Source organism: Cynoglossus semilaevis, chromosome 16 (assembly GCF_000523025.1).
Source record: "Cynoglossus semilaevis isolate Cse_v1.0 chromosome 16, Cse_v1.0, whole genome shotgun sequence".
NCBI classification, from domain to species: domain Eukaryota; kingdom Metazoa; phylum Chordata; class Actinopteri; order Pleuronectiformes; family Cynoglossidae; genus Cynoglossus; species Cynoglossus semilaevis.
Window position 1 is genome coordinate 3756581 of NC_024322.1, and position 24003 is coordinate 3780583.

At 40.2% G+C, this 24003-nt stretch overlaps 3 protein-coding genes across 8 annotated transcripts in view; 1 reads left to right on the plus strand and 2 right to left on the minus strand.

Moving 5' to 3' along the window:
- The window catches only part of phf11 (PHD finger protein 11), a 959893-nt gene that overhangs the window by 144169 nt on the left and 791721 nt on the right, over positions 1 to 24003 (plus strand). The window lies entirely within an intron of this gene.
- Positions 87 to 5912, minus strand: LOC103391770 (C-type lectin domain family 4 member C-like). 2 transcript variants are annotated; one of them, XM_025064105.1, is made up of 10 exons: positions 5363 to 5912; positions 5174 to 5275; positions 4296 to 4454; positions 3195 to 4141; positions 2988 to 3101; positions 2437 to 2550; positions 1794 to 1936; positions 1476 to 1579; positions 1319 to 1394; positions 87 to 1026 (listed from the first exon to the last, which is right to left on the minus strand). In XM_025064105.1, the coding sequence occupies exons 4-10, from the start codon at positions 3367 to 3369 to the stop codon at positions 910 to 912; spliced, it is 843 nt and encodes a 280-aa protein (XP_024919873.1). In that variant the 5' UTR covers positions 3370 to 4141; positions 4296 to 4454; positions 5174 to 5275; positions 5363 to 5912; the 3' UTR covers positions 87 to 909. The 2 variants fall into 2 exon arrangements, with proteins under 2 accessions (XP_024919873.1, XP_008326392.3); XM_008328170.3 differs by having other exon boundaries at positions 5174 to 5912.
- Positions 6741 to 23972, minus strand: LOC103391769 (kalirin-like). Of its 2 annotated transcripts, XM_017039694.2 has the most exons (26): positions 22330 to 23972; positions 21815 to 21910; positions 20995 to 21113; positions 20655 to 20721; positions 20416 to 20519; positions 20265 to 20334; positions 20095 to 20181; positions 19795 to 19887; positions 19445 to 19495; positions 19285 to 19362; positions 18972 to 19157; positions 18484 to 18655; positions 18192 to 18409; positions 16612 to 16895; positions 14063 to 14228; positions 12595 to 12657; positions 12329 to 12356; positions 12038 to 12200; positions 11824 to 11945; positions 11576 to 11707; positions 11320 to 11481; positions 11010 to 11088; positions 10868 to 10919; positions 10468 to 10616; positions 9909 to 10047; positions 6741 to 9470 (listed from the first exon to the last, which is right to left on the minus strand). In XM_017039694.2, exons 1-26 carry the CDS (start codon positions 22426 to 22428, stop codon positions 8913 to 8915), a joined length of 3537 nt encoding a protein of 1178 aa, XP_016895183.1. In that variant the 5' UTR covers positions 22429 to 23972; the 3' UTR covers positions 6741 to 8912. The 2 variants fall into 2 exon arrangements, with proteins under 2 accessions (XP_016895183.1, XP_016895184.1); XM_017039695.2 differs by lacking the exon at positions 21815 to 21910 and having other exon boundaries at positions 22330 to 23971.

The following is a 24003-nucleotide window of genomic DNA, read 5'->3' on the forward strand; positions in this document are numbered from 1 at the left end:
TACATGGGTAAATATAAACAGTAAACTGTATCAGGGCAATACTGTAGACCGCGGGAACAGACAGATAAAGAGACAGGTAGACGTATGGGATTCACATCTGTTTCATTTGTGACAAATCCAAATGATGGAATTAAAAATATGGAAAAAATATGAAGAAAAATGCAAATCTATAAGTCCAAATTCGTTGAATTTCCATCATGACTGTGAATCTTGACAGCCGTGTGTAGAACGCTTCGTGAGTTGCCGTCGAAACACCAATATTAATCAGTCTGCAGTCGTCCACATTTTCACTGAGAATGATGTTAGTCAGACTGTCGCAGCCTAGCTTCAAAGTACACTCATTGCTGACTCCAGGTAAAGTTGACCTTCTGAGGAAACGATGATTCTTACATCAGTTATACAGTGAAAAACATAGAAGCAGGTGAAGGTTGATCTTTGGTGAAAATCACACGATGTGATAAACTGCTGATTCTTTAATATTTACTACATGACGTGGCACGTTAATCCAACCACCACCTTTGTCACCTTTGTAAAGCTGTCCCCCCCCCATCTTCTAAAATATTGAAATAGCGATGTTGTTCGTTTGTGCCGTAGAAAATTTCGTTTGTGCTATTAAGGCTTTGGAGTAATTAAAAAAAAAAAGTTCTGACATGTGACGTCACCTGTGCCCCTTAACGTCCAAATCACTCCAAATTAGGCTGTATCATTTGTGCTGCCACAGTGCTGGTTTGTGCAGTTCAAATAAACGTGCCTGCTAAGACACCGGAATGATACGAGCCCAGCTACCTGTGAGCACTAGAGGGGGCCATTGAAGACCAATTTATTTCTACATTTGGTCTCTTTCTCTTTGTTCTACCCACTTACAAAAGTCAGTGTTAACTGATCTAAGGAAGGAAAGGAAATGGAAGCTCACCACTGCACACTAATCACCCACCAACAAAGTGAACAGAGTGCAGCTTTAAGCTGCCCGTGGAGCAGTGTGTGGGGCACCTTAGTGGTAACTTGGCAGCTGACCACAATGACTTTCTGAATTAAAAAAAAAAAGAAGTTAAAAGAACTTACTGTATAACAATGTTTTATAAAAAAAATGCTACAAATAACAGCATAATAGTCTAACTTGAATTATTATTATTATTTAAAAGAAAATTCAAAAACAGATTAACATGAGTAAAATGAGTTCCTTAGCATAGTTATGACTCAGCATGAAAAATTATTTCCTTCATTTCTCATTAAAAACTAAAGCTCTTTTTTCACAGATCCAATGCTGCTGTTGATCACAGTTCAAATCGTTCCAGTTTTTATCCTTATTTTCTAATACCTCGAAAGCTCCACAGTCTTCTTCACCATATTTTGAGTTTCCACCGCCATTATCTGGCTGGTTGTCCCGCCAATACCTAAAATATGGAAAATAAAAACAATAGTTTGTACTTGTGTTTTATTAAATTAGCACTGACTTCTTAACAAATGAAACTTACTTCACAGAGACAGGGCTTCCATCAACCCATTTCCAGTTTCTCTCACTGTCTCTGTCTGATAAACCCATCCAAGAGTTGTGTTTGAACATTTTGTAGAGGAATTCCTGTTGGATTAAACAGTGGGAGAGTATTTAAAAACTTATATTTAAATAAAAAAAGTTGAATGTGTAATAATATCAGTTCTAAATTTTTTAAATTAAAATAACAAGCAATAGTATTCCTATTAATAAAGTAATGATAAAATTAAATGATAAAATGATACATGATTAAATGGTAAAAAGCTCAGGTTTCCCAACAATCAACTTTAATTCACCGTACCTGTTCTTTAGGGCTGTTTATAATTACCAGGTCTGCTCCACTCTTACGGCATTCTATCCTACTATCATCCCACGAACGGGTCCAATTGGAAAACTCATAGCAAGAAGAATCAAACATCAACCATCCGGCCGGGCAGAACATCACTAAAAGACATTATAAACTACATTATGATATGAATAGGGCTCTAAAACCTTTAAATCACTGTGGGAAAACACAATTTAAAAATCAAATTTCTAGTTTTGTGGCGCTTTGGCCCAGAGGCAATGTCTCTGTCTTGGGCAAGTTCGAATCCCGGTTAGGGTGGTTGGTACATTCCAGTGACCTCACCACCCGCAGGAAGGTTTAGGGGGGTTGGTACGGTGCAATGTGATCTGGGTGGTGACTGCTGCCCTGCGACCCGGTAACGGATAAGCGGATGAAAATGGATGGATGGAATGTCTAGTTTTTAGTCTATTTGTTGACTAGAGAACAAGACAAAAAAATGATCATAAAAGGTAAAACCTAATAGGAAATAAAATTGGACAGTTACTCCAGAAACTTCTCTGATTTTACAGTTCTAAAAAGTAAAACGCTAATTAAAATAGGAACGTAAACAAAAACAACAGGTGTAAATGTCTGAACTTGTGTATGAATGGAGACTTACTTCCGGTGAATTGACTCCGAAGCCTCTGCAGCTCTTGGTTCTCCAGGTCCCTCTGTACACTCAGAGATGAGGACGTGTTCTCACAGGTCTGGAGATGTTCTGTCAGGTCATCCACTAAGGTCACAAACAGATTATCATTATGACATTTGTTGTAAATATCATCAAAAAGCTGTCAAAAAACAACCTAATAGATACTAGAAGTGGAAAACACTGTTTTAACTGGTATTACCTTAAATACAACGACGACTACCGCAATGAAACACTTTCTGTGGCACTTTACCGCCCTCGTGTGGTTACAGAGGACGATATCGTTTAGGTTTTGCATTTGACGTGTATCAAAGCCAGAACATGGGCAAAAAACAAACAAACAAACAAAAAACAATACAAACTAACTAGCCAAAAGTTAAAAGTAGCTAGGGGTTAAACATAAATTAGCCATAAAGAACAAAAGTTTGTGTAACAAATAATTGGTTTGTGTTTAGTTATTTAATAAATAAAATGTTATTTCTGTTCACATATAACACGTCTGTGATGGTAGGACGTTCGTCAACCTGTGGACTTATGGTGGACACCGAGGTAGACGAGTCCAACCAGCAAGAGAACACAGAGGACACCCAGTGAGACAACAGCCACTCCAACAGTTCTCCGGTCAGAGCTTCCAAGACCTAAGCCAATGAACGACCAGTTAATAAACAACCAAACGTTACAGAAGAACGGTATCGTATCTGAATTAATTAATTAACAAGGAATAATTTTACCTTTTTTCTCTTTTCGAGGTTCTACGTAAACTTTTCTGAAGATTTCGACATTGCCGTAGACGGGGTCTTCTTCCATCGTCAGCTCAGATGAATGTGAAGTTAACTTTGGATTTCTTTTCTTATCGAACTTTGCGGAAGTGAGTGTTTGCGGGTGCACGCAGAAAACATCACACATAAATGTTTCGGTTTTTATTGTATAATAATATGTCGGCTTAATTGCATAGTTTTATTTTTAAAAATGGTTGTAAAAATAAAAATGTACTGATATGAGAATACCTTTTACCGTAATACCTGAAGTACAAGCACATCTGACTAGGAGCACCTAATTTGTATTGCTTTAGTATCTTTTGCTAAATTATGGTATAGTTAAAACACCGTGGATGTGAGGTAGAGTGGATATTTATTTTTCTACCTCCACTTTCCAATGCACTCAAAATGTTAGGTTAAGTCTGATTGGTCAGGTGTTATGTGGTATGTATATAAATATACATGGTTTGCAACAAGATGCAGAAGTGATTCACTTCCTGTTTTCATTTATCCTTTCACGCATAGAACTTGAAGAAGCAGCATTATATTGATGACAACAGAAGGATAATGAAAATATATATTGTATTTTAAGGTTCTGTTTAATAACCTTGGATATACTTTATGTTGGGTTTTTTTTAATTTATACTGTCTCTAAAGTATCACTTTGAGTGGAAGAAAAAGCTAACAAGAATGACAGAAATGAATATATCTCAGAAACCAGAAAATGCAAAACTAAAGTCACAAGTGTGACTCATTTACACTGGACTTCAAAAGCAGAATGATAGACTTCCTGAAAATGCACAAAACAACCTGCAAATATAAAAAGTAACCAACTTCCTCTTTATCATAGTTTTCTGAAGAATAGAAAGATCCTCAGTCCACTCTGGCAACCATTTACTTATACGTCCTTCTTCCAAAAACTAGGAAAAGAAAAGAAAAGAAAATATACATGTATATAAATTACTAATAAATATATACAGATAATATTGCTCTTTAGCATAAATATAAAACAATCAGTGCTTCCTACCACCCTATCCCACGACTCTCCCGCAGAAAAAGTTCACAAAAACTCACGGTTTCTTTTACAACTTTGACGTTCGATGTCCAGCTTTTGAGACACTTCATTGATTTGAGCAGTCAGCTGTATTCTGGCCAAATCCATTCTTCCTACAGACTGAAGACACTGGCTCATGTTTGCTGTAACTGCTGCCAAATGCTGCTTGGAGTCGCTGTCTGTTGAGCAAACCACACAATGACCTAATGTTGGGATATTCATGTGCCATCATCAGGTGTGCCTTGACAATTGTCTAATTTTTAACATTTTATATTTTTTATATTAAAGTGATAGAATACAGTTGTTTAAGATTGTGTGTTTTTTAAGCATAATTTCAAATCAAATAATAATTAGTTGAAATATATTTTTATCAGTCTATTTTTTTCTACATAGACACTTCAGACGACCCTATTTGAATTCCAGGCAAACCCACATGGGGTCATGACCCCAAGGTTGAAAAACACTAGTCTATGCAATGGTAACAGGGAGAATAACTAAATACTCTTCCACTAGATGGCAACAAATGGCCATAAAAACTAAAACAAAGAGGTATTTAATTTGTTTTATTGTAGTATTTCATTGATAGGATAAACTCAACAGTTACTCAGTATTTGAGTAGTTTTTTACTCAAGTAATTATTTGGATTACTACTTTTTACTTCTATCTGAGTAATAATCAGAAGTAACAGTCTTTTTACTTAAGTACAATTTTTGGCTACTCTAGCCAGCTCTGGCCATACCTCAAAAAAAGGTTGGGGAATACTGCATTACTTCATATAATATTACTCTGCACTTCAACTTCACAATCCAATGTGTATGTTGTGTGATTTAATTTTTAAATTTGGGTTGAGGTAGAAATTTACTTCCAAAGTTGTTAAAAGCTGTGTACTTGTACTCACATTGGACCCTGAGGACAATGAGACCAGCCAGCAGGAAAACGGAGAGGAGGCCCAGAGTGATAATAGCAACTTCATAACCTCTCTTGTCAGTGCGTCGCCGGCCTGGACAGAGGAATCAGTCAACAGTCAAAAGAGATATTTCAAAAAAACAGTACGAAAGCAGACATTTATAAAAAGGTCTTTTTTTACCATTGGGTTTTGTTGACGCTCCTACATGAGCTTTGGATTTGATTGATTTTATGTTGGTGTAGACCTGGTCTTCTGCTTCCATCGTCGTCCCAGACAGTGTGACAACATCCAGTGTCTCACTCTTTTCTCACCACTTCTACTTTTCAGTTAAGTCAAACCTTTTTCGGCTGCCAACAGGTGTTGTGTGGGAAAGGTTTCCTGGTAGTTTCGACATCCACCAGAAACTAGAATATTAACCCATATCTGTAACATATAATTCCTGTATGTACACTGTTTTAACTGGTATTACCTTAAATACAACGACGACTACCGCAATGAAACACTTTCTGTGGCACTTTACCGCCCTCGTGTGGTTACAGAGGACGATATCGTTTAGGTTTTGCATTTGACGTGTATCAAAGCCAGAACATGGGCAACAAACAAACAAAAAACAATACAATATAACCAGTAAATTCTAATGTTTAGCAATAGACGAAATAAAAACTAGCCAAGAGTTAAAAGTAGCTAGGAGTTAAAAAATAAATTAGCCATAAAGAACAAAAGTTTGTGTAACAAATAATTGGTTTGTGTTTAGTTATTTAATAAATAAAATGTTATTTCTGTTCACATATAACACGTCTGTGATGGTAGGACGTTCGTCAACCTGTGGACTTATGGTGGACACCGAGGTAGACGAGTCCAACCAGCAAGAGAACACAGAGGACACCCAGTGAGACAACAGCCACTCCAACAGTTCTCCGGTCAGAGCTTCCAAGACCTAAGCCAATGAACGACCAGTTAATAAACAACCAAACGTTACAGAAGAACGGTATCGTATCTGAATTAATTAATTAATTAGGAATACATTTACCTTTTTCCTCTTTTCGAGGATTTCGGTCAATTATTTTGAAGACTTCGCAATTGTAGTAGACAATTGTAGTAATCTGAAGTTAAACTCTTTTACTTCGGGCTATTAAAAACACATCAGATGGTGACTTCCTCTTGTGCCCGATAAAGACCCACTTCCTCTGTCCACAATTCCTGTCTCTGAATCCCTTTTGCCTCCTTCACACCTTCGGTACATGGCCCACTAAGGTTCACATTTATTTTGTTCATGCCATGGGTTGCGTCACTGACAGAAAGTGCACACGTCACAGTGCTATAGGGACAGTGGTAAAGGAAGTGGACTTGGGTCGGGGTGATTGCAGGTTCGAGTCTGCTGAGTTACCATTGCGGTGCTCTGAGCATGGCACCATCCTCTCACACTGCTCACTTGGGTGATGGGTAAAAAGCATTAGTCACATTTTGTTGTGTGCAGTGGTGAATGACAAATAATTCACTTTCACCATATCTACTCCACTTTATATTCCCAAACAATGAAAACATTACGGATATGATGTGAAGATGGATGAGCCTTTACTGTGTTTTGTACAAAACAATCAGGCTGGACAGCAGTCATCAAAGCATTAGGCGTAGGAGAGGACAGCACTTTACATGGCAGGGACACATTCTACAGGAAGTTACATTCATCAGTACAACTGGACGGCAAACAGACTTCTTTGTGTGAGCGGGCATCGGAGCTAATTCCTCAACCAAAACTGGTGAAAGCCAGACCCTAGAGACGGTGACCTGTCAGTTGACACATGTACAGATTTACACTTCAGGGATTGAGTCCTACTCACTACCTTGACATCAAAGGTCAAAGGTCTCTGATGAATACACAGACGTCTATCCCATCCCAGATTTTCCCTGATTCTTCACTCATCTGTAAACTACCAACGCAAAGTTTTGTAAACAGTGATTCAAAGAAATGTGTTAATGCATTCTGTTTGGTCTGAACTGCTGCATTTCCTTCTGTCCTCTGTATTTTCAAATGTAGACAGAGGACGCTCCACCCTCTGGTCCACTGCTGTCCAGCAGAGTTCAGTGTTGGGTCCTCATTCAGGATGAACAGATGGAGATCACCAAAGGTAGCGTCAAAAAAAAAAAAAAAAGATGACCTTCAAAACTGGCTGTAATAAATAAGCATTCAATAAATTAAAAATATACAGTATCAGATATCTCCCAGCTGTAGACCAAGTGTCAATATATTTGTTTTTCACAGCTTCAGTTTCAGGAGCTGAAGTTGTCCCAGAATCCTCTGCGGCAACGTGTCCGATAAACTCGACATGTCAAACACCTCCCCAGGCCTGGTTCTGTTTGATTTTTACAATCTTAAGAAATGTTTCTGTGAAGAGAATTCCACCAGTGACCAAAATAAAACGAAAAAACAAACAAACAAACAAAAAAAACACTACAGATACAGGTATCCTGGAGGGAAATAAACAACACACCTTTTCTGTAACTGCCTAATTAGTTTGATGATGCTTTGACAGCCTAACTCAGGCATGGGCAAACTAAGGCCCGGGGGCCAGATGCGGCCCGTTTGGCTTTTTAATCATCCCCGCCAAACTTGTCCAAATTATGTTATTAACTTCTATTATCATTATACTTCTGCCTTTTCCCTGCAATACCCGCATTTTTCCAATAGATGGCGTAAAAAAGGCTTAAAGCATTTTAGCCTTTATGACTTTCAACTTCAGGTTTTCGTTTATATGAACACTCCATCGTTTTGCTCCACCTAGTGGCCTGCAAGTGGGGGGTTTACCCAGGCCTGGTCTAACTGGACAAACTGGGAAGTTGCCTCCGGCTACGATGTGCTCCCACCACCCCACCCTCTCCCAAAATATCAAAACTATAATAATTTGATAGTAATCTAAAGGTTGTTTTTGAAACCGACAGATTTAGGCACATACAAGCCACAGTACCCCACTTGACCAGCAGAGGTCGCACGGACAAATACTAAAATCACTGTGTTAAACCATTTATACTACACACCGACGTTTGGTTCAGATTTATACCACTATATTTTATATAATCTTTAAGTAGTTAGTAGTGCTTCGAATTATTGGGTCTGATGGACAGAATCAATGAGAATTGTTGAAAAGGATATTAAGGTTGAAGAAAAAAAAAGGATATGTGGAAAGAGCTGAGCAAACTAGGGCTCGTGGGCCAGATACAGCCCGCTTTGTCTTCTATTGCGGCCCACCAAACACTGGTACAACGTACGGTAAGGACTGGTGTCAATCCTTGTGTTTCATGCATTACAAGGAATTAACTGTAAGTTACGTATGTTGGTGCCACTAAATGGCAGCAGAATCTTAAGAATCTGTTTTGTAAAAAGCTAAAAATGATTTAAGATTTCAAAAAGTATTTTCTTCCTTTCCTAAAAGCAAAAGAACTTTTAAAGAACTTGATTTCAGAAGCAGCTTGTGACCCCGTGTGAAACACTCACTGTATTCTCTGTTCCCTTCAATAACAGCCTGTACTGGAAGTATCTCCTGCCAAATAATGACCTTCATATTTGTAGACAGTGGTTTTGCTTGTGAATGTTAAACTTGTTTTTTGAATTTTCGGGGCCTATTGGAAAAAATATACAATAATAATTAACATTCTAAAAAAAATCATTATTATTTATCCACTGGTGCACTGGTGGTCATGGATCGTTGACGTTTCTATGGTTCTCTTCTCTTCACACCGTGTTTCCGATGCTGCTACTCACCAGCCCTTTGATATTAGTGATGGGCCTGATGTCGTGCAGCTGTCTTCTGCGGTCAATGAACGTAGCCAGTCTTGTTGTGTCCAGAGGAGTCTTGGAATACTCCCCACCGTGGGGCCCCCCGCGGCCCACCCAGGGGTGCTGCAGACAGGAAGTGGCGCTGGGCCTTTTCCTTTGATCCTGCTGCAGCACCGAAGAAACGAAATCCTTCGCCGCTTCGCTCACGTCCTTGAAGTAGTCGTCGGGAAAGCAGAAGTCCAGGCGGCAGATGTTCACGCAGGTTTCCTCGGGCGACTCGTCCAGAAATGGAGAAACGCCGCTGAGCACGACGTAGGCCAGCACGCCCACGCTCCACACGTCGGTCGCCACGGAGACTGGTGTTCCGCGGATGAGCTCAGGCGCAGCAAACTCCGGGTTGCCCAGCAGGAGGTGGACGTAACGGCGTTGGGCAGACAGTTGGACAGCATCCCCGAGGTCGATGAGTTTGATGCATGGGGTGGCAGAGCGAAGGTCCACCATGATGTTCTCAGGCTGTTTTCAGGAGAAGGACAGTGGAGTCATCCATCCATCAATCCATCCATCTATCTACCCATCTCTGCTGTATTCTATCTATCTATCATCCATCCATCCATCCATATATCCATTAATCCATCCATCCATCTCTCATTCCATCCATCCATCCACAGAACCATCCATCTATCCATCCACCATCCATCCATCTATCTATCATCCATCCATCCAATGAACCATCCATCAAACCATCTATCTATACATCATTTCATCCATCCCTCATTCCATCAATCAATCTATCTATCTAACCACTCATCCATCCATCCATCTAACCATCCATCCATCCCTCCATCTATCTATCTAACCAACCATCCATCCATCCCTCCCTCCATCCATCCATCCATCCATCCATCTACTTTGGGTCTGGGAGGAATTACTGCCCCAGGTTCTTCTTCTCACCTTCAGATCCAGATGTGCGATCCTGGAGGTGTGAAGGTGCTGCAGAGCCTCCAGTGTCTCCCTGATAAAGAAGGCCACCTTCTCCTCCATCAGCTCATCATGGGCCACAAGGTAATCAAGCAATCGACCATCCTCCAGCCTAGAAATAATTAAAAACAATTCAACCACATTCACATAAAAGTTATATGTGCATCAAACCTGCCAGGCTGGAAAGTTGACATTTGAATTTCAAAACGTTTAGGTTTATGAACGGTCTTTAAAAAGTCTCCTGGTAAATCTTAATGATGATATTACACAGAATGAAAAACAGGAAATGAGTCATGCATGTAGATCACACCACTATAATCCAAAATAGTCAGGAAAGTAAAAGAAACCGTTTCCTCCTACTGCGACTTTAACTTAAGACTTCAGAACTGAACTGTTCTCCTCGACCTGTGCTGTTCTGTACCTGTTCTGATCACATGTGATCCACCAGTTCATTCAACCTCCCACCGACTGAGGTACAACTAATAAAAAAATGAACAGATCAACTTTTTCAATGTGAGTGTGTGACACTTACAGCTCCAGGACCAGCATGAGAGAGTTGGGGGATTCATAAGTATCCAACAGTGCCACCAGCTGGTGATTGTGCACGTTCTGAAGGATGTCCGCCTCGTGAGCCACCTGCTCCTTCTTCTGCATTTTCTTACTAACAAACTTCACGGCAACCTAGATAAAAAAATTAAAAAATACTGTAAATACATAACAACAAAGTAAAAATGTAAAACTCGAGAAGAAGAAGAAGAAGAAGATAATAACAAAATCCCAAATTTATGCCACATTGGGGAAATTTACAGTATCTTTGCAACTGACACAGGCTACCACACAGGAGGCGCCATTAGGGATATGTGGTTTCCTCCGGGAATCAAACCCAGGATGCTTTTGACGAAACAAAACATCTGAAAACACAATGATGTTACCTCCTTCTTGGTGGTCTTGTTGAGACACTTCCTCACCACTGAAAATCGACCCCTTGAATAATAACACAAAGGCACAAAGGAATAAAGGACAAATAAATAATGTCCGTGTTGATTTGGCAGACAGTCGGTGTGATGGGTTTACCTGCCGATCTCACAGATCTCGGAAAAAGTTGATTCAAAGTTTTCCTTCCACTGGATGGCTGTTCCATCAAACCCAGAGTCTGGACATAACCACAGCACAGGAGTCAAGCTTTATAAAGCAGGTGTAAAAACAACTGAAATAGGGAAAAGTGAGACACTACAGCAGCCTTAACGGATGGGTTTGAACCAGCAACCTTTCAGTTTATAGCCGCTCTCTCTCCACCTAATCAACAATAAGTTAATGTTTGAGCTTTATTAATAACTTTGTTACATAAATAAAACGTTTTTTTTTTCATTCATCACAGACTTACTGCTGTTGGGCAGGGTGATCATGTTGGAGGCCTCAGACGGCGGTCCCACCCCCCAGCGGTTGGAAGCTCGCACCCTGAACTGATAATGACCACCCGGGATCAGAGCGTCAATCTGGACACACTCCTCCCTGCTGCTGGCCACCTGTTGCCATAACAAGGAGTCTGGGGGTGAAACACCAAGAATTATTTAGCTGTCATTTAAAAAAAAACAACAACAAACAATGCACCGAGATGGGACTTGGAGGGATCCGCTCACCTTCCTGTCTGTACTCCACAGTGTAACTGCTGACAGCACAGTGAGCAGATGACGCTGGAGGAGGCCAATGGACCATCACTGCCGTGCTGCTGGCTTCCTGAGCCACCGGTCGCCCAGGGGCTGCTGGGATACCTGCGACAGGAAACGTTAAATTCTTGGAATCAGAGCGGTGGATTATATTTAATTATCGCAACAGCATTCACATCTGCTTCTACAGGCACCAGACTTTTTAGAATTCCAGGTTTTACCCTGAACTTTGATGGAGGCAGAGGAGGAGGCAGATCCGTGGTCATTTACAGCCACACAGGTGTAGATTCCTGTATCCTGGGGCAACAGGTTACAGATCTTCAACAGGATGTCCCCAGTGTCCCTGCAGAGACACACAAGATAAAAAAGAAGAGGATTCAGGGTGAAGAAAACTAAACAATTTCATGACTTTTCATGAACAGAAGCTCCTGTTACCTGATGTCTATGGTGAAGCGACTGTTGCTGGTCACTGGATTCTGGTCTGGGCCTTTCAGGGTGACCGAGGGTTTGGGTCGTCCACACACTTTGCAGCAGAGGACGACGGTCTCTCCGAACGCACACACCACGTCTGACAGGGGAATCAGGAATTCTGGAGCCACTGCACATGACACACACACACACACACACACACAAGCTATGGTTAGTCCACATTAAACCAGTTTGTTAAAATGTGGAATCTGTATTTATTTTTATTGAAAATAACCATGAATTTTTTGTCTCTCTCACCTTCCTGGATGAAGTTCGGGTTGAGAAGCTGGAAAAACAAAATAAATCGAGGTGAAGTTTTTATAATGTGATACAGAAACTCCAACAATTTCCCCAGTGAAGGACCAATAAAGTTCAGTTTAATCTAAATCAAAAGTGTTATCACGTTGCTAGATTTCAAGTAATGCTTTTTCTCTGCTGCAATGGAAAAACAAAAAAAGATTTAGTTAATGCTAACATTGTATTCATTTAGGCCTTAGTATTTAGTATGTGGGAAAAACACTGACCTCCATGCCTGTGTTCGGCTCAAGGTCGTCGTCACAGTCTGATTCGTCTGAGGTGTGAAAGTCCTGCTTGGAGAACAAGGGGAGAACCAAAAACGAACAAAGAAACAGGTGCAGTAGTGAAAGAAGAGAAAATTAAAAGGATTTAAAAATAACAGAAAAAAAGGAGAGTGGAAAAAAACATTGAGATTTTAGAGAGAAAAAGGCAGAATAAAGAAATGAAGAAACATGAGTGACTTCTCTGAAGTGTTGACCCTGGTCAGTACTCACCTCTGTTGTTTTTATAACAACACTTCAGTTAAAAATGACACTACAGTCTAAACAGATTTTTTTTTCTATTCAGTACAGCGTCTCTAGTCAAGGCTGTTCCAGCAGCTCAGTCTTACAATTTTTAATCCGCTTTGTTACAATTTGCTTTGCTTAAACTTTTCGTGAACAGTGGTTGATCAAATGTTTTTTTTTTTATTATTATCGCAAGAGTAATACATTTTCCTTAAGTTACGTTTTTGTTACCAACATTATTCAGCAGTTAAACCACAGATCCCCTCTTTGGAACATAGCACAGGTCATTTTATACATGTTACTGATGCTTGAACATTTTTTCTTTCATTAAAACTGTTCAGCATGCAGCTGGAAAAAATGCAAGATCTCCAAAGTTGGACCAAATATCAGATCATGTCAACATTACCCTAGAACACATCTCCTCCTCAAAATTAAACATTTACCTGTGTTTGTTCACTCTTTTTTTACATTTCCTCTCTCACCATTACATTACTAAATTTACAAATCTCACTTTTAAAACACGTGTTAGTTCACAATTAAACACCAATGCTAAACAAAAGAGCACACTCTGATCCAACAGTCACTAAATCACTGGGTTCTAACTCTAAACATGCAGTGAGGGAATAAAGAAAATAGTCACACCACACAAACAAATTAGACTTTATTGTTCATCCGGTGCAGTCAAGGATTTAAAAACCTAAAATGAAAAATTGCAGTGTTCTCAACCTCAAACTTAAATGACAGTTTCATTCTGATCATCTATTGTAACATATATACATGTATATATATATTTTAATATATACATATATATGCGTATACACACACACACACACACACACACATATATATATATAGACATATATATATATATATATATATACATATATATACATATACGTATAGTATTTCCTCGCACCAGGCAGGGACTCCTTCATACATTCTTCATTTGAACAAAACACACTGTTAAATAAGCAGGGTTGAGAATCACTGCAAAAAAATTATTAACAAAACAATAATAAAAACTGTGTGTGTGTGTTTGCAGGTTCACACCAACACATGCACACACACGGGTTAGGAACCAAAACTTAAAACCAATGGTAGCAGGAGCGGCTAAGTGAGGGGGGACGAGGTTTGCCGTGGCACACACATACGACATCATTAGGGTGCGCCGTCGGCCTGTTTTACTCACTTTGCCCTTTGCCGCTGCGGCGGGGGAGGGAAGAGGGGCGGGGGTTGTGGATTCTTTGGCCTTACGGAGGAGACCGTTCTCCTGAACCCTGACCCCCGCCGTGGAGGCGGCTTCTTTGGCCTCAGCGCGCTTCCTCGCACGCAGTGTGTTCCAGGACAGAGACTTCCTGTACGGTACAGGAACGACAAATGTCAAGCAGCCAATCAGAAGGGAGAGAAAGAAAGAGCTAATTGACCAGAAGCGTCTGACAGCAGAGGGAGAGTTTTTGTTAATTTTTGTCTGAATCTTTTGCCAACTATAAATAAATGTGTAACTTTTTTTTTAACGTTTGCCAGTGTGGTTGCTATTATTCTGTTGCTATTATTCTCTTAAGTTATTTTTTAACTGTAAATATTACCTGTAATTCAAAATAATTTGTAAGAAGAATTCTAGTAGTATAAATAACTAAATATCTTCTGTCTTTGGCAACATACTGTATTATGAGAGAGAGACAGAGAGAGAATGGGACGGACATTCAGGCGGCATTTTCTCAACACAACAAATAACAAGTAACAAGACACAGAAATAACCTGAATAGGTCTGTAAAACTGTTTTTCATTCAACACTAAGCACACGTCATCTTCATTAGTGTGAGAATATAAAGTGTAAAACTGATATTTATCATTAGATTGGGGCAGAACCAGGTTTCAGTGACATTGTAATCATAGATGTGTACCTTCGGTGGAGATTCAGACTGCGGAGGTTAGTAAAAACTCAAAGGAAAACGTCAACAGAAATGCGACTACAGTAACAACAAAAGCTGAAATCAAACAGGGGCAAAAGTGTAGGCAGGTATATTTGTTTGTTTCCTTTTTTCTGGTTAAAAAAATTCATAATAGTTTTTTTTTTACCTCTGAGACTGAAGGACATCATCCATAAACCATAAACCTGCAGTATTTTAACTGCAGTATATTCTACATGCACCAAACTTGGTTTTCTTTATAGACAGGACAGCATTTTTATGCTTTTTGTCTTTTCCTATTTATTGACAAAAAACATATTTAAACCCAAAGTTTTTTTACAGGGTTAAAAAACCCCAAACAAACCTGTATTTTCACCAAACATTGGAAAAATAATTGGAAAAGAGCTGCAACACACATACAATCAGTGTTTCCTCATTGATAAAAGTTGTTTTGGGCAATTTAAGCTTTTAAAAAAAGTTCTCTACATAATATTTAGTTTTTAATGCATTCTTTAGTTACCGTATAGCAATTTATTACGTAGAGTTTTCGAAGTCCAAATGCTAACAAAGACTAGATTTTTAAAAACCTTTGTCTGACTCATCCTCGGTAAAACTACTCCGCCTAGTGGTAAAATTGTGAATAGAGAAGTCAGAACCACTCACTTTCACATTTGGTTGTAGTTTATTTACAAATATTAAAAACTACAAACTGTGAATCATCTTCAACCTAAACGCACAACGGAAAAGAAACATCTTCACCTTCACGTCTCTCCTCTAACCAGTCCCAAAGGTTTATTTTACATATTTAAAATACATTTAAAATCATTATCACTACCAACAGTACAATGTTGAACCGTTGCCATTAAATGAGACAATATTGCACAGCCTGACTTCATTCATTCATATTTTTATCTTCATCTTAAATAGTGCAAAAGGGGATTTTTTTCTCTTTTTTCTTTTTCAAACAGGAATGTTCTAGAGCCTCGGTTGAAAAGAAACAAACAAAAAAAACCAAACTTTGTACAGTGACTGTCGACATTAGAATAAACAAAAATCAACACAGAGTAAGGAAATAAATCCAAGTTTGCCCTTAAAATAAAAATAATTACAAGGCAGGAAAAAATAAAGAACAAACATTAACGACAATAAACAAGGAAGATAAAAAAAAGGAAAAAAAAAAAAAATCAGAATTTTTTTCTGTATCGATTGCCACAGACAACAAATTAAATCTTCTCCATGCAGGAGAACTGGGCTGAGCCCACCTGAGGTGAGCTACTGGTAAAAGACTCAGCAACAGGTAAAAAGAAAAGAAAAAAGAAAGATTAGGGTGTTAGAACTGAAATAAGAGTCTGGTTTGAGCTCCACATGAGTTTCCAGAGTCAGCTACATTTATAAAATCCAGTTTAAACTCCTTAACGTGGGTTTTGTCAGTGTTTGTTTGTGTTTTACATCATTAAATCCAGTTTTGCTGAAGTTGCCACAGTGCCGTCGAGTGACAGTGGCTCAGAAATAACAAAAAAAAAAAGAAAAAAAAAGGTCACTGCAGCAGCCTAACGGACAGTAAGACGTTCTGTACCTTTTTTCAATAACACTCAAATGTAAGGTCCAGGGGGTTGTGTTTGAAAAGGGAGGAGGACGGGAAAGGAAAGGTGGTGAGGAATGAGGAGGTCAGAGGCAGTTAGTAACCGGGGGAAAGGTGCCGAGTAAAAAAAAAAAAAATTCCATTGGAGCCCAGTCACCAGTGCTTCTGTCTGCAGGGGGAGAACAAGTGCTGGGTGGGTGGGTGGAGGAGGAGGAGGGTCATTTCAGGAGGGATTCGGGGACTTACTTGATGTTGTGGGCGTCGGCCACAGCGGCCGAGAAGGAGGAGGTGGAGGCGGAGTCTTTTATGGACTTTTTGGCAGGGCCCAGGACGTGTCCTGGAACCCAGCCCTCGGCGGCTGGTGATAGGCTGTTGGCTGGACGGTAAACCAGGTGCATGTTCTGCTGGTTGGTGGCTAGGATCTGGACCGTCTCCCCCTGGCTGACGTTAATCTCGTTCTCCTTCAGCGCCGAATAATCATGGGTGACCAACATGGTGGAAGAGACGCCGTTACAGCCGCCATCACTGGCCTAAGGAAAGGAAAAGATGAAGGAGGAGATGGAAGCGAGGACAGAGGACGAGGATAAAGGAGGACAAGGTTAGGGTGACGTCATGTGGGTTGGACAAGACTCCTGTGGGCTGTGGGGCTGTCACAGCGAACCCTAATCTGTGGTGGAGCTGATGAGGGAGGCCGGGAGGCAGGAGCAAAAGGAGGAGGAGGGGCAAGGGGTGGAGGAGGAGGAACATCCTGCTGTCAAATGTTATGGCTCCATCATGACAGGTGATATAAATGCACACGTCATCGACATACAGACGAACTGATCTCAGATGATTAGCTTCCTGATCAGTGAATCCTCAGAAACCAGGAGGATTGAAATGTGAAGTTACAGTAGTTTTCTAATCTGATCTGAACATAAATACCCTTTGGGTAAACAAACAGAAGATAAAAATTATTTAAAGTGAGATGTTACAGCCCATTAGCGACATTTAACCACCGGTGAAAATGGTCAACGTGCTCTACTGTAAATCCCTGCCAGGCTGTAAATTAGAAAGTGAGTCGATATGGTCCAGATGACAGGAGGTGTTTAGTCAAAGTGGGTCAGACAAAAAAAAAAAAAAACAAAGTTGATGATGCGGCACCTGCAGTGGCCCAGATTTTATCCTTGGATTTCAGGGCCAGGATTTTGGAGAGATAGAAAGTGCTAACTGGCCTAGTTTTAAAGACATCCTGCTGCTGCAGTCTGAGGCTCAGTCTGACTCTGAGTCAACACTACAGTAGAGATGAAGGCATCTTCACGATCTGGTTCACTGAAGCTATTGGTTTTCGTAGCTTTAATTGGCTAGTTTAGCTTTTTTGGGGGCTAACACTGGTTAAACATTTAGCTCTTTTCTGCTACATTTACAATTAGGGATGTTTGAAAATATCAGCCGAAAAAAGTTTTGCGGATAAACGGCTGTATATTAAAGTGCAAGTCACTAGATGGCAGCATTGCAGCTCATTTAATTAATCTCATACTCATACAGTGGTTTGTACAGATAAATAAATAAATATTACAAGGCGTATATCGGTATCGATTATTATCGGAATCGGAAATGAAGTGTTTGGACAATATCAGCATATCGGATATCGGCAAAAGTTAATATCAGACATGCCTATTTACAATATATCTGTTTTCAGCCGTTCTTTTTCTATCATTCCACTAATAGCTCTTCATCATACTATCAACGAATGAGCACTAAAAAAAAAAAAAAAAAAAAAAAAAACTTTTGTAGAAAACTATCAACGAATGAGCACTAAAAAAAAAAAGCTTTTGTAGAAAACCTACCCTGGGGTCAAAACACGAAGAACCACCATTTGAAGTAGACGGCTTCATCTGACTCCTCCCTCTTTCTAGATCCTTGTCCCCGAGGCCTACGGCAGAGGACGGTCGGCTGTGAGAGGAAACACCGGGTCTGTTCCTGGACGATGAGCGGTTTCTGGTCAATGACGAGCTGCCGCTGCTTCCTCCTTTCTCCTTCTGGTACTCAATGGGAGACTGAAGAGCTGCAATCATGAAAAATTGTTGGTTAAAAAAAAAAATCTCTTTTCCACAACAACTTTTTTTCTGCTTTTCTTACCTGATAGAAAATTGCTCTGAGCGTCCAGCACTTCCTGGATGTGCTGGATCCAGACCTGCTTGATGTCCATGTTGGCAGCCTGAAGGGTCAAACGTTCAGACGAGCCGCGGCAGGACAACACAAACTTACAGGGGTCGTTGTCCACGCTCTCCTCCAGACCCAGGTAGCAGACCTGCAGAAGACCAGAGACGATTCAGGAAGTCTACTTAGTCCATATCCAGAAGCAGCAGCCTCATGGTCGACCAATGTTAACCCTTCGACCCCCATCATCTCATTTGACCTCATCCAGGTCTGACCCATATGTTGGATCTCAGGTTTATGGACACGTCTTCTGTCTTCCTGATATTCCTTTCTCTGTGACTTGGTTCTAACCCTTCTTCAGGTGTTAATAAACCCTCTTACTCTCCTTAAAGTCTCGACCCTATTTTCAGTAAAAAGCAGTACCTGTAGAAGTACGTGGAGAATCCGAGCCACATCGCTCAGCTTACCTTGATGCTCTTCTTGAACTGATATCTGGGCGTGGACGATCCTTTCCTGAGCAGCTCGCTGAAGATGACTATCTGCTCAAAGAGGAAAACTCGCCTCTCTTTGGAGCGTGACAGGACGCCGGCGTCCTGTTCTGTCACGAAGAAGGTTTCCTGCTGCAGCAGTTTACCCTGATTGGTCAGTTTACCCTGAGAAGAAACATCTCCCGTTACATCTCTGCGGCTAACACATGCTAGCGGAACGCATCTCGATTAAAACCATGAAAACCAAAAGTTTGTACTGCCGCATATATTTAAACCAAAGCCACAAACGCACCTCGTATCCCTGCAGTCGACCCAGGTTCATCATGTCGTTGCAGAGTTTGGGAACCTGAGACATTAAATCTACTGCTTTCTGTGGACGGAAAGAAGACGAATAAAGACACTGTTATACTCTGTTATATCCCAGCGTTGTGAATTGAATCCTGCATTTTTACCTCTATTTGTTCACAGTCCATTCCTGCCTTGGTGCTGAACTTCAGGAAGTCCTGGAGAGAACATTAACAAAAGTCATTACCATCACTCTGAGCTTTTAAATTGGTAAATAAGATTTTCTTCTTAAAATAAAGTTAGTTTTTTTTCCATTTAAACCAATAGAAACCAAGGTTAATAATTAAAGTTTAATAATGTTTACATCAGCACAAAGTAGAACATTACAGGAGACATAAATAATAAAGGCCTAATATTTTTAGTTGGAGATCCTTGAATGTGTGAAATATGATGAAATAATAATAATAATATGAACTATAAAACAGGAAATGATCCAGGATTGTGATCAAACTGTCACCTTGAGCAGCAGCTGGTATTTGGTGATTCTCTGTATGGGTTTGATGAGGAAGTCACTGATAGACAGTCTGGACTGAATGTCCTGCTGGATTCCCTGAGAAAAAAAAACAATTAAAAAGTATTAAAAAAAATATCACTTTGTCAGTTTATAAAATTGAAAAAACAATTCTGCCTTCAGTTACACCTCGAAAAGTATAACTTTCCCTGAAACTGGAATATTTTTATTCTTCCCATAATGCAACAACACTGCATCAATACTATGAAATTGTTTTTTATATTGTATATTTTATGTATTACTTACGTCAAAATAGGTGTCATATTCTGCAACGATGAACTCGGACTTTGGTTTGTTTTGACAGTACACCACGTACATGTGGAGTCGTCTCTCCTGTGGAAACACGGCAGTCCGTCACAGTCGGTCGGTCACGAGAAAACGGAAAACTTTTCACCATTTAATCTCAATAAACTCACGTGTTTGATGAAGAGCTCAGGAAGATGCTCGTGGTCGTCCACACACTTTTCCAGTTCTCCTACAAAGAAACTGACAAAGGAAAAAAAAAAGAAGTCATTGACGCATTTATAATCGAACAGTTCAGTCACCTGAGTGGATCACATGACTCACTCCCTGTGCCAGTCGTAGATCTGGTGAATGTTCCCAAAGACGATTTTATCCTTTCCTTTCATGTCGTCGGGAACGCCCTTCTCCTCGATCCTCTTCATGAAGCCCTGCAAGGTCACAGAATGTTACTGTGTGGCTGCGAAAAACCCACGTACAGTATTTGGGTCGGACTGAGTGTAGAGCCGATGAAGGATGAGGAGGATGACACGGCACAGATGGCTGCGGGGCCGTTTCTGTCTCACCTCCACCACCAGGCCCAGGTCTTTGACATAGTCCTTCTCCGTCTGAATCAGCTCATTCAGAACAAACCTGCGCAGGAGAAAGAGAACATTAGCCTTCTGTCAAACTCCATCTGCTGCTGCTGCTGCACGTTTACATAAAGGGATGGCACCCTGAAGGTCAGGAACGCAGGGGTAGAAACTTCAACAGTTTTAGACAACGATTTTATAAATACGATGATGTTCAGTGAAAACAGTTGTTTTGGACCTTTAATATTTAAAAAAAGACCAATAAAAAATATTATTTAACGCATGTTTGGAAGGTTCTACAGACAAAACTGTTGACGTGAGCTGCTCCACTTACACCCGTCCTCTCATGGCTTTGGCTCTCTGCTCCAGCTCTGGGTTCCGCGGTTGGACAGGAGTGGACGGTTCAGGGGGAGAGAGCGATGGGAAACTGGGGTACGTTCCTGGTTCCAGAGTCTGAAGAAAAAAAAACACACACACAGGAGAGAAGGTGAATAAATCCAAAGGAGTCAGAGGGAGGTTTAATATGAACGACACTGATGACAATGTCTTCAAATTGTATGGAAATAAATATAATGTACATCGGATTGATGGCATATCTTTTGGACAGCAGGGGGCAGTAAAAGACAACTCTAAATAAATGATAACATATAGCACTATATGCACAAGATGGCTAAAAAATTCTATAGGAGACAATAATTTAACATTTTTCTTAATTGAAAAATGTCAAACTTTCTATGCCATCAGATATTTATCCCAAATGTCTGCATTTTCCCAAAATTCAAGCCCTTTTAAAACCTTTTTTCCCCTTCTCTATTACTAAAGGCAGTGGTTCCCAATTTTGACATCACGAATTTCTGGCGACTTTAAAAACTTTTTTTAGTAGACGTCACTTGAATTTGAATCCAATTCATGAAAGTGATTATTATTAAAAACATATTTTTATCAAATTTTAAAATCAGTTACAAGTCATTTCAGGCGACCCTATTTGAAGTCCAGGCGACCACAGATGGGGTTGCAACCCCAAGGTTGAAAAACACCCCCTTAACTTATCAAGGTAGCAACTCCAAAAACCACACAACACAAAAAACAGTTTTCATGTTTCATGTTGACACACGTGCACGTCACAAACAAGCAGGCTACACGTACGCACTCACCATCTTGGTTTTAACCAGTTTTTCTATGGCGCTAACCAACTCTGCGGCGCTGGGCACCTCAGAGGACGACTGCAGAGACGTTAGCAAGGACGAGGACTGAGGGGAGGCAGCGGGAGATTTGAGAGGAGGAAAGAAAGACGGGAAAAACAAGAAGTTGTAAGGAAAAGCCAAGTGGTTAGCTTAGGAAGAAATTAGATTTAGATCCAGAAATGGATTTAACTCTCGCCCTGCAAACATAAGCCTAGATTCTGTGCAAATACTAGAAAAATGCTAAATTTAATATTTACTAAATAAAAAAACAAACAAAAACCCCAAATGCATAAATAGAAAAAACAGAAACAGTGAATCACACTTAAAAAGCACAGTGGAAATGGAAATGTTTCAGAAGTTTAAAGTCCAGAGGAGGAAACTGAGTTACGAGAAATTAAGCAAATTAAAGACACAGTAAATTTGTTCATTTGTAACAGAGTTAAAGGCATAGTCACACTTTTCACTGTGTCAAATCTGCTCCTCACCTTTTCGTCCTGAGCTGACGGATCCTTGATGATCTCCATGCGCGGAGGGAGAGGAGTGTGAGCCTCCTCATCCTGCTCCTCCTCGCCGCCGCTCTGCATCCCCGACGATGTCTTAGAGAGCAGGTTACCATCCTTACTGACTCTCTGTGGACAGAGGTGGAAATAAAAAAAGGAAATGAGATACAGATGTGATGACCAATCAAACCACAACTTAAATAAATATTGAGGGTATCTGTGGGTCAGAAGACGAACGCAGGTGTAGGACCAATAAATTGACTAGTTTTCTCAGGGAACTACAACACATAAATGGTGTCACAGAACGATTTATTTAATCACTCATTTTTCGCCTCAATCACTCTTAAAAGAAAAAAAGAAAAAAGTGGAATCTGTTTATTTCTTACGCAGCCCAACTGTTAGGACAACTATCTGTTCTGCAGGTCAGGGGCAAAGTTGGAACCATTTAAACAAGCACTCCTGCGGTGTATAATGAACCGCGTCATGCTGCGTTGCACTTGTAATGACATTTTGAGTAAAGTAAGAGCCTATTAGCCACAGTCTGCCTGCCACGTTTGGTTTTTTGATTTTGTTTTTACATGTTTTTGCTACATATTTAAGGATTCTTCCATCCTTGGAACCATCCATCCATCCATCCGATTAAAAACTAATTACATCTCTGTTTCTTTCTCCTTTGGCTTCTCTGTTTCTTGCCTCCTCTTCTGTTTTACCATCTTAACCTGTATCTCCTCTGTTTCTACATCCATGTATTCTCTGAGCTCTTCCTGACTTTTGACTTAAAACAATTCTACTACCCTGGTCACCATATCCAAGTCATCTCTCCCCTGCCTTTAGTTTAATCTCCAAACTGCGATAATCACCCTGATCTGTGTCTATATTTGTCACATATACATAAAACACGTCACCAGCCTGTGATTTCCATGAAAAGGCGTGAGATCCCAAATTCATATGACATGAGGAGTAGAGTGTGGGGTTGAGTCAGGCCCAAAAAAAACATTATGGGGAAGTAGTAAGGAGGGACAGATGGGAAGAAGAGTCCTCAGAGTTGTGGGCAGGAGATACTGTATAGAAGGATCACATGACCATGTGACCGAGTCAAACTACAACTCAGAAAAGTCTAACTTGAGCTGAGTTATGTCATAACCAAATTTGTATACAAATAAAACACCACCACACACGCAAATGTGTTTTTAATTCCCAAATGTATACGCATGGTATACTGTACGTCCCAGAAATGAGAAAATTGTCTGCTGTCAGTCCAGACTTGTATTTTTGCCTTAGAAACAAAGGTTTAAGTCAATGGCCCTAAAGTGGCAAGACGCCATTTTAGGGCCGCAAGCCACGTATTTGTAAACCACCATGCCTTTAATCCTCGTGGTCTGGTCTTGGTCAGGACATTTCCATGGCAGAACAACACGTTTTACTTTTTGTTTTTGAAATGGTTAGTTACTAACCAATGCTTTGTACATGTTTGTTTGTTTTTGAATTCTGAGGTCACATGATCACCCCAGTCCTTCGTTCTGATATTTGTTTTGGACTCTAACAAGGACATGGACTCTGCATGGGTTCGGCTTAGTTTTATTTGAATGCCATGTCCAGATTGAAATGGAACTCATTTTATTCTGACATGCATTACTGCAGGTGTATTAACCAGGGAGC

Coding starts and splice junctions, on each gene's coding strand:
- LOC103391770 (XM_025064105.1), bottom strand. CDS start 3,369: ATGTGTGATGTTTTCTGCGTGCACCCGCAAACACTCACTTCCGCAAAG. Junction 1,580..1,793: donor TAAACAGCCCTAAAGAACAG/GTACGGTGAATT, acceptor TTAATCCAACAG/GAATTCCTCTACAAAATGTT. Junction 1,027..1,318: donor AAGACTGTGGAGCTTTCGAG/GTATTAGAAAAT, acceptor TTTTTAATTCAG/AAAGTCATTGTGGTCAGCTG.
- LOC103391769 (XM_017039694.2), bottom strand. CDS start 22,428: ATGCAGAGCGGCGGCGAGGAGGAGCAGGATGAGGAGGCTCACACTCCT. Junction 19,496..19,794: donor AATACCAGCTGCTGCTCAAG/GTGACAGTTTGA, acceptor TGTTCTCTCCAG/GACTTCCTGAAGTTCAGCAC. Junction 12,658..14,062: donor CCGCAGCGGCAAAGGGCAAA/GTGAGTAAAACA, acceptor TTCTCCAAGCAG/GACTTTCACACCTCAGACGA.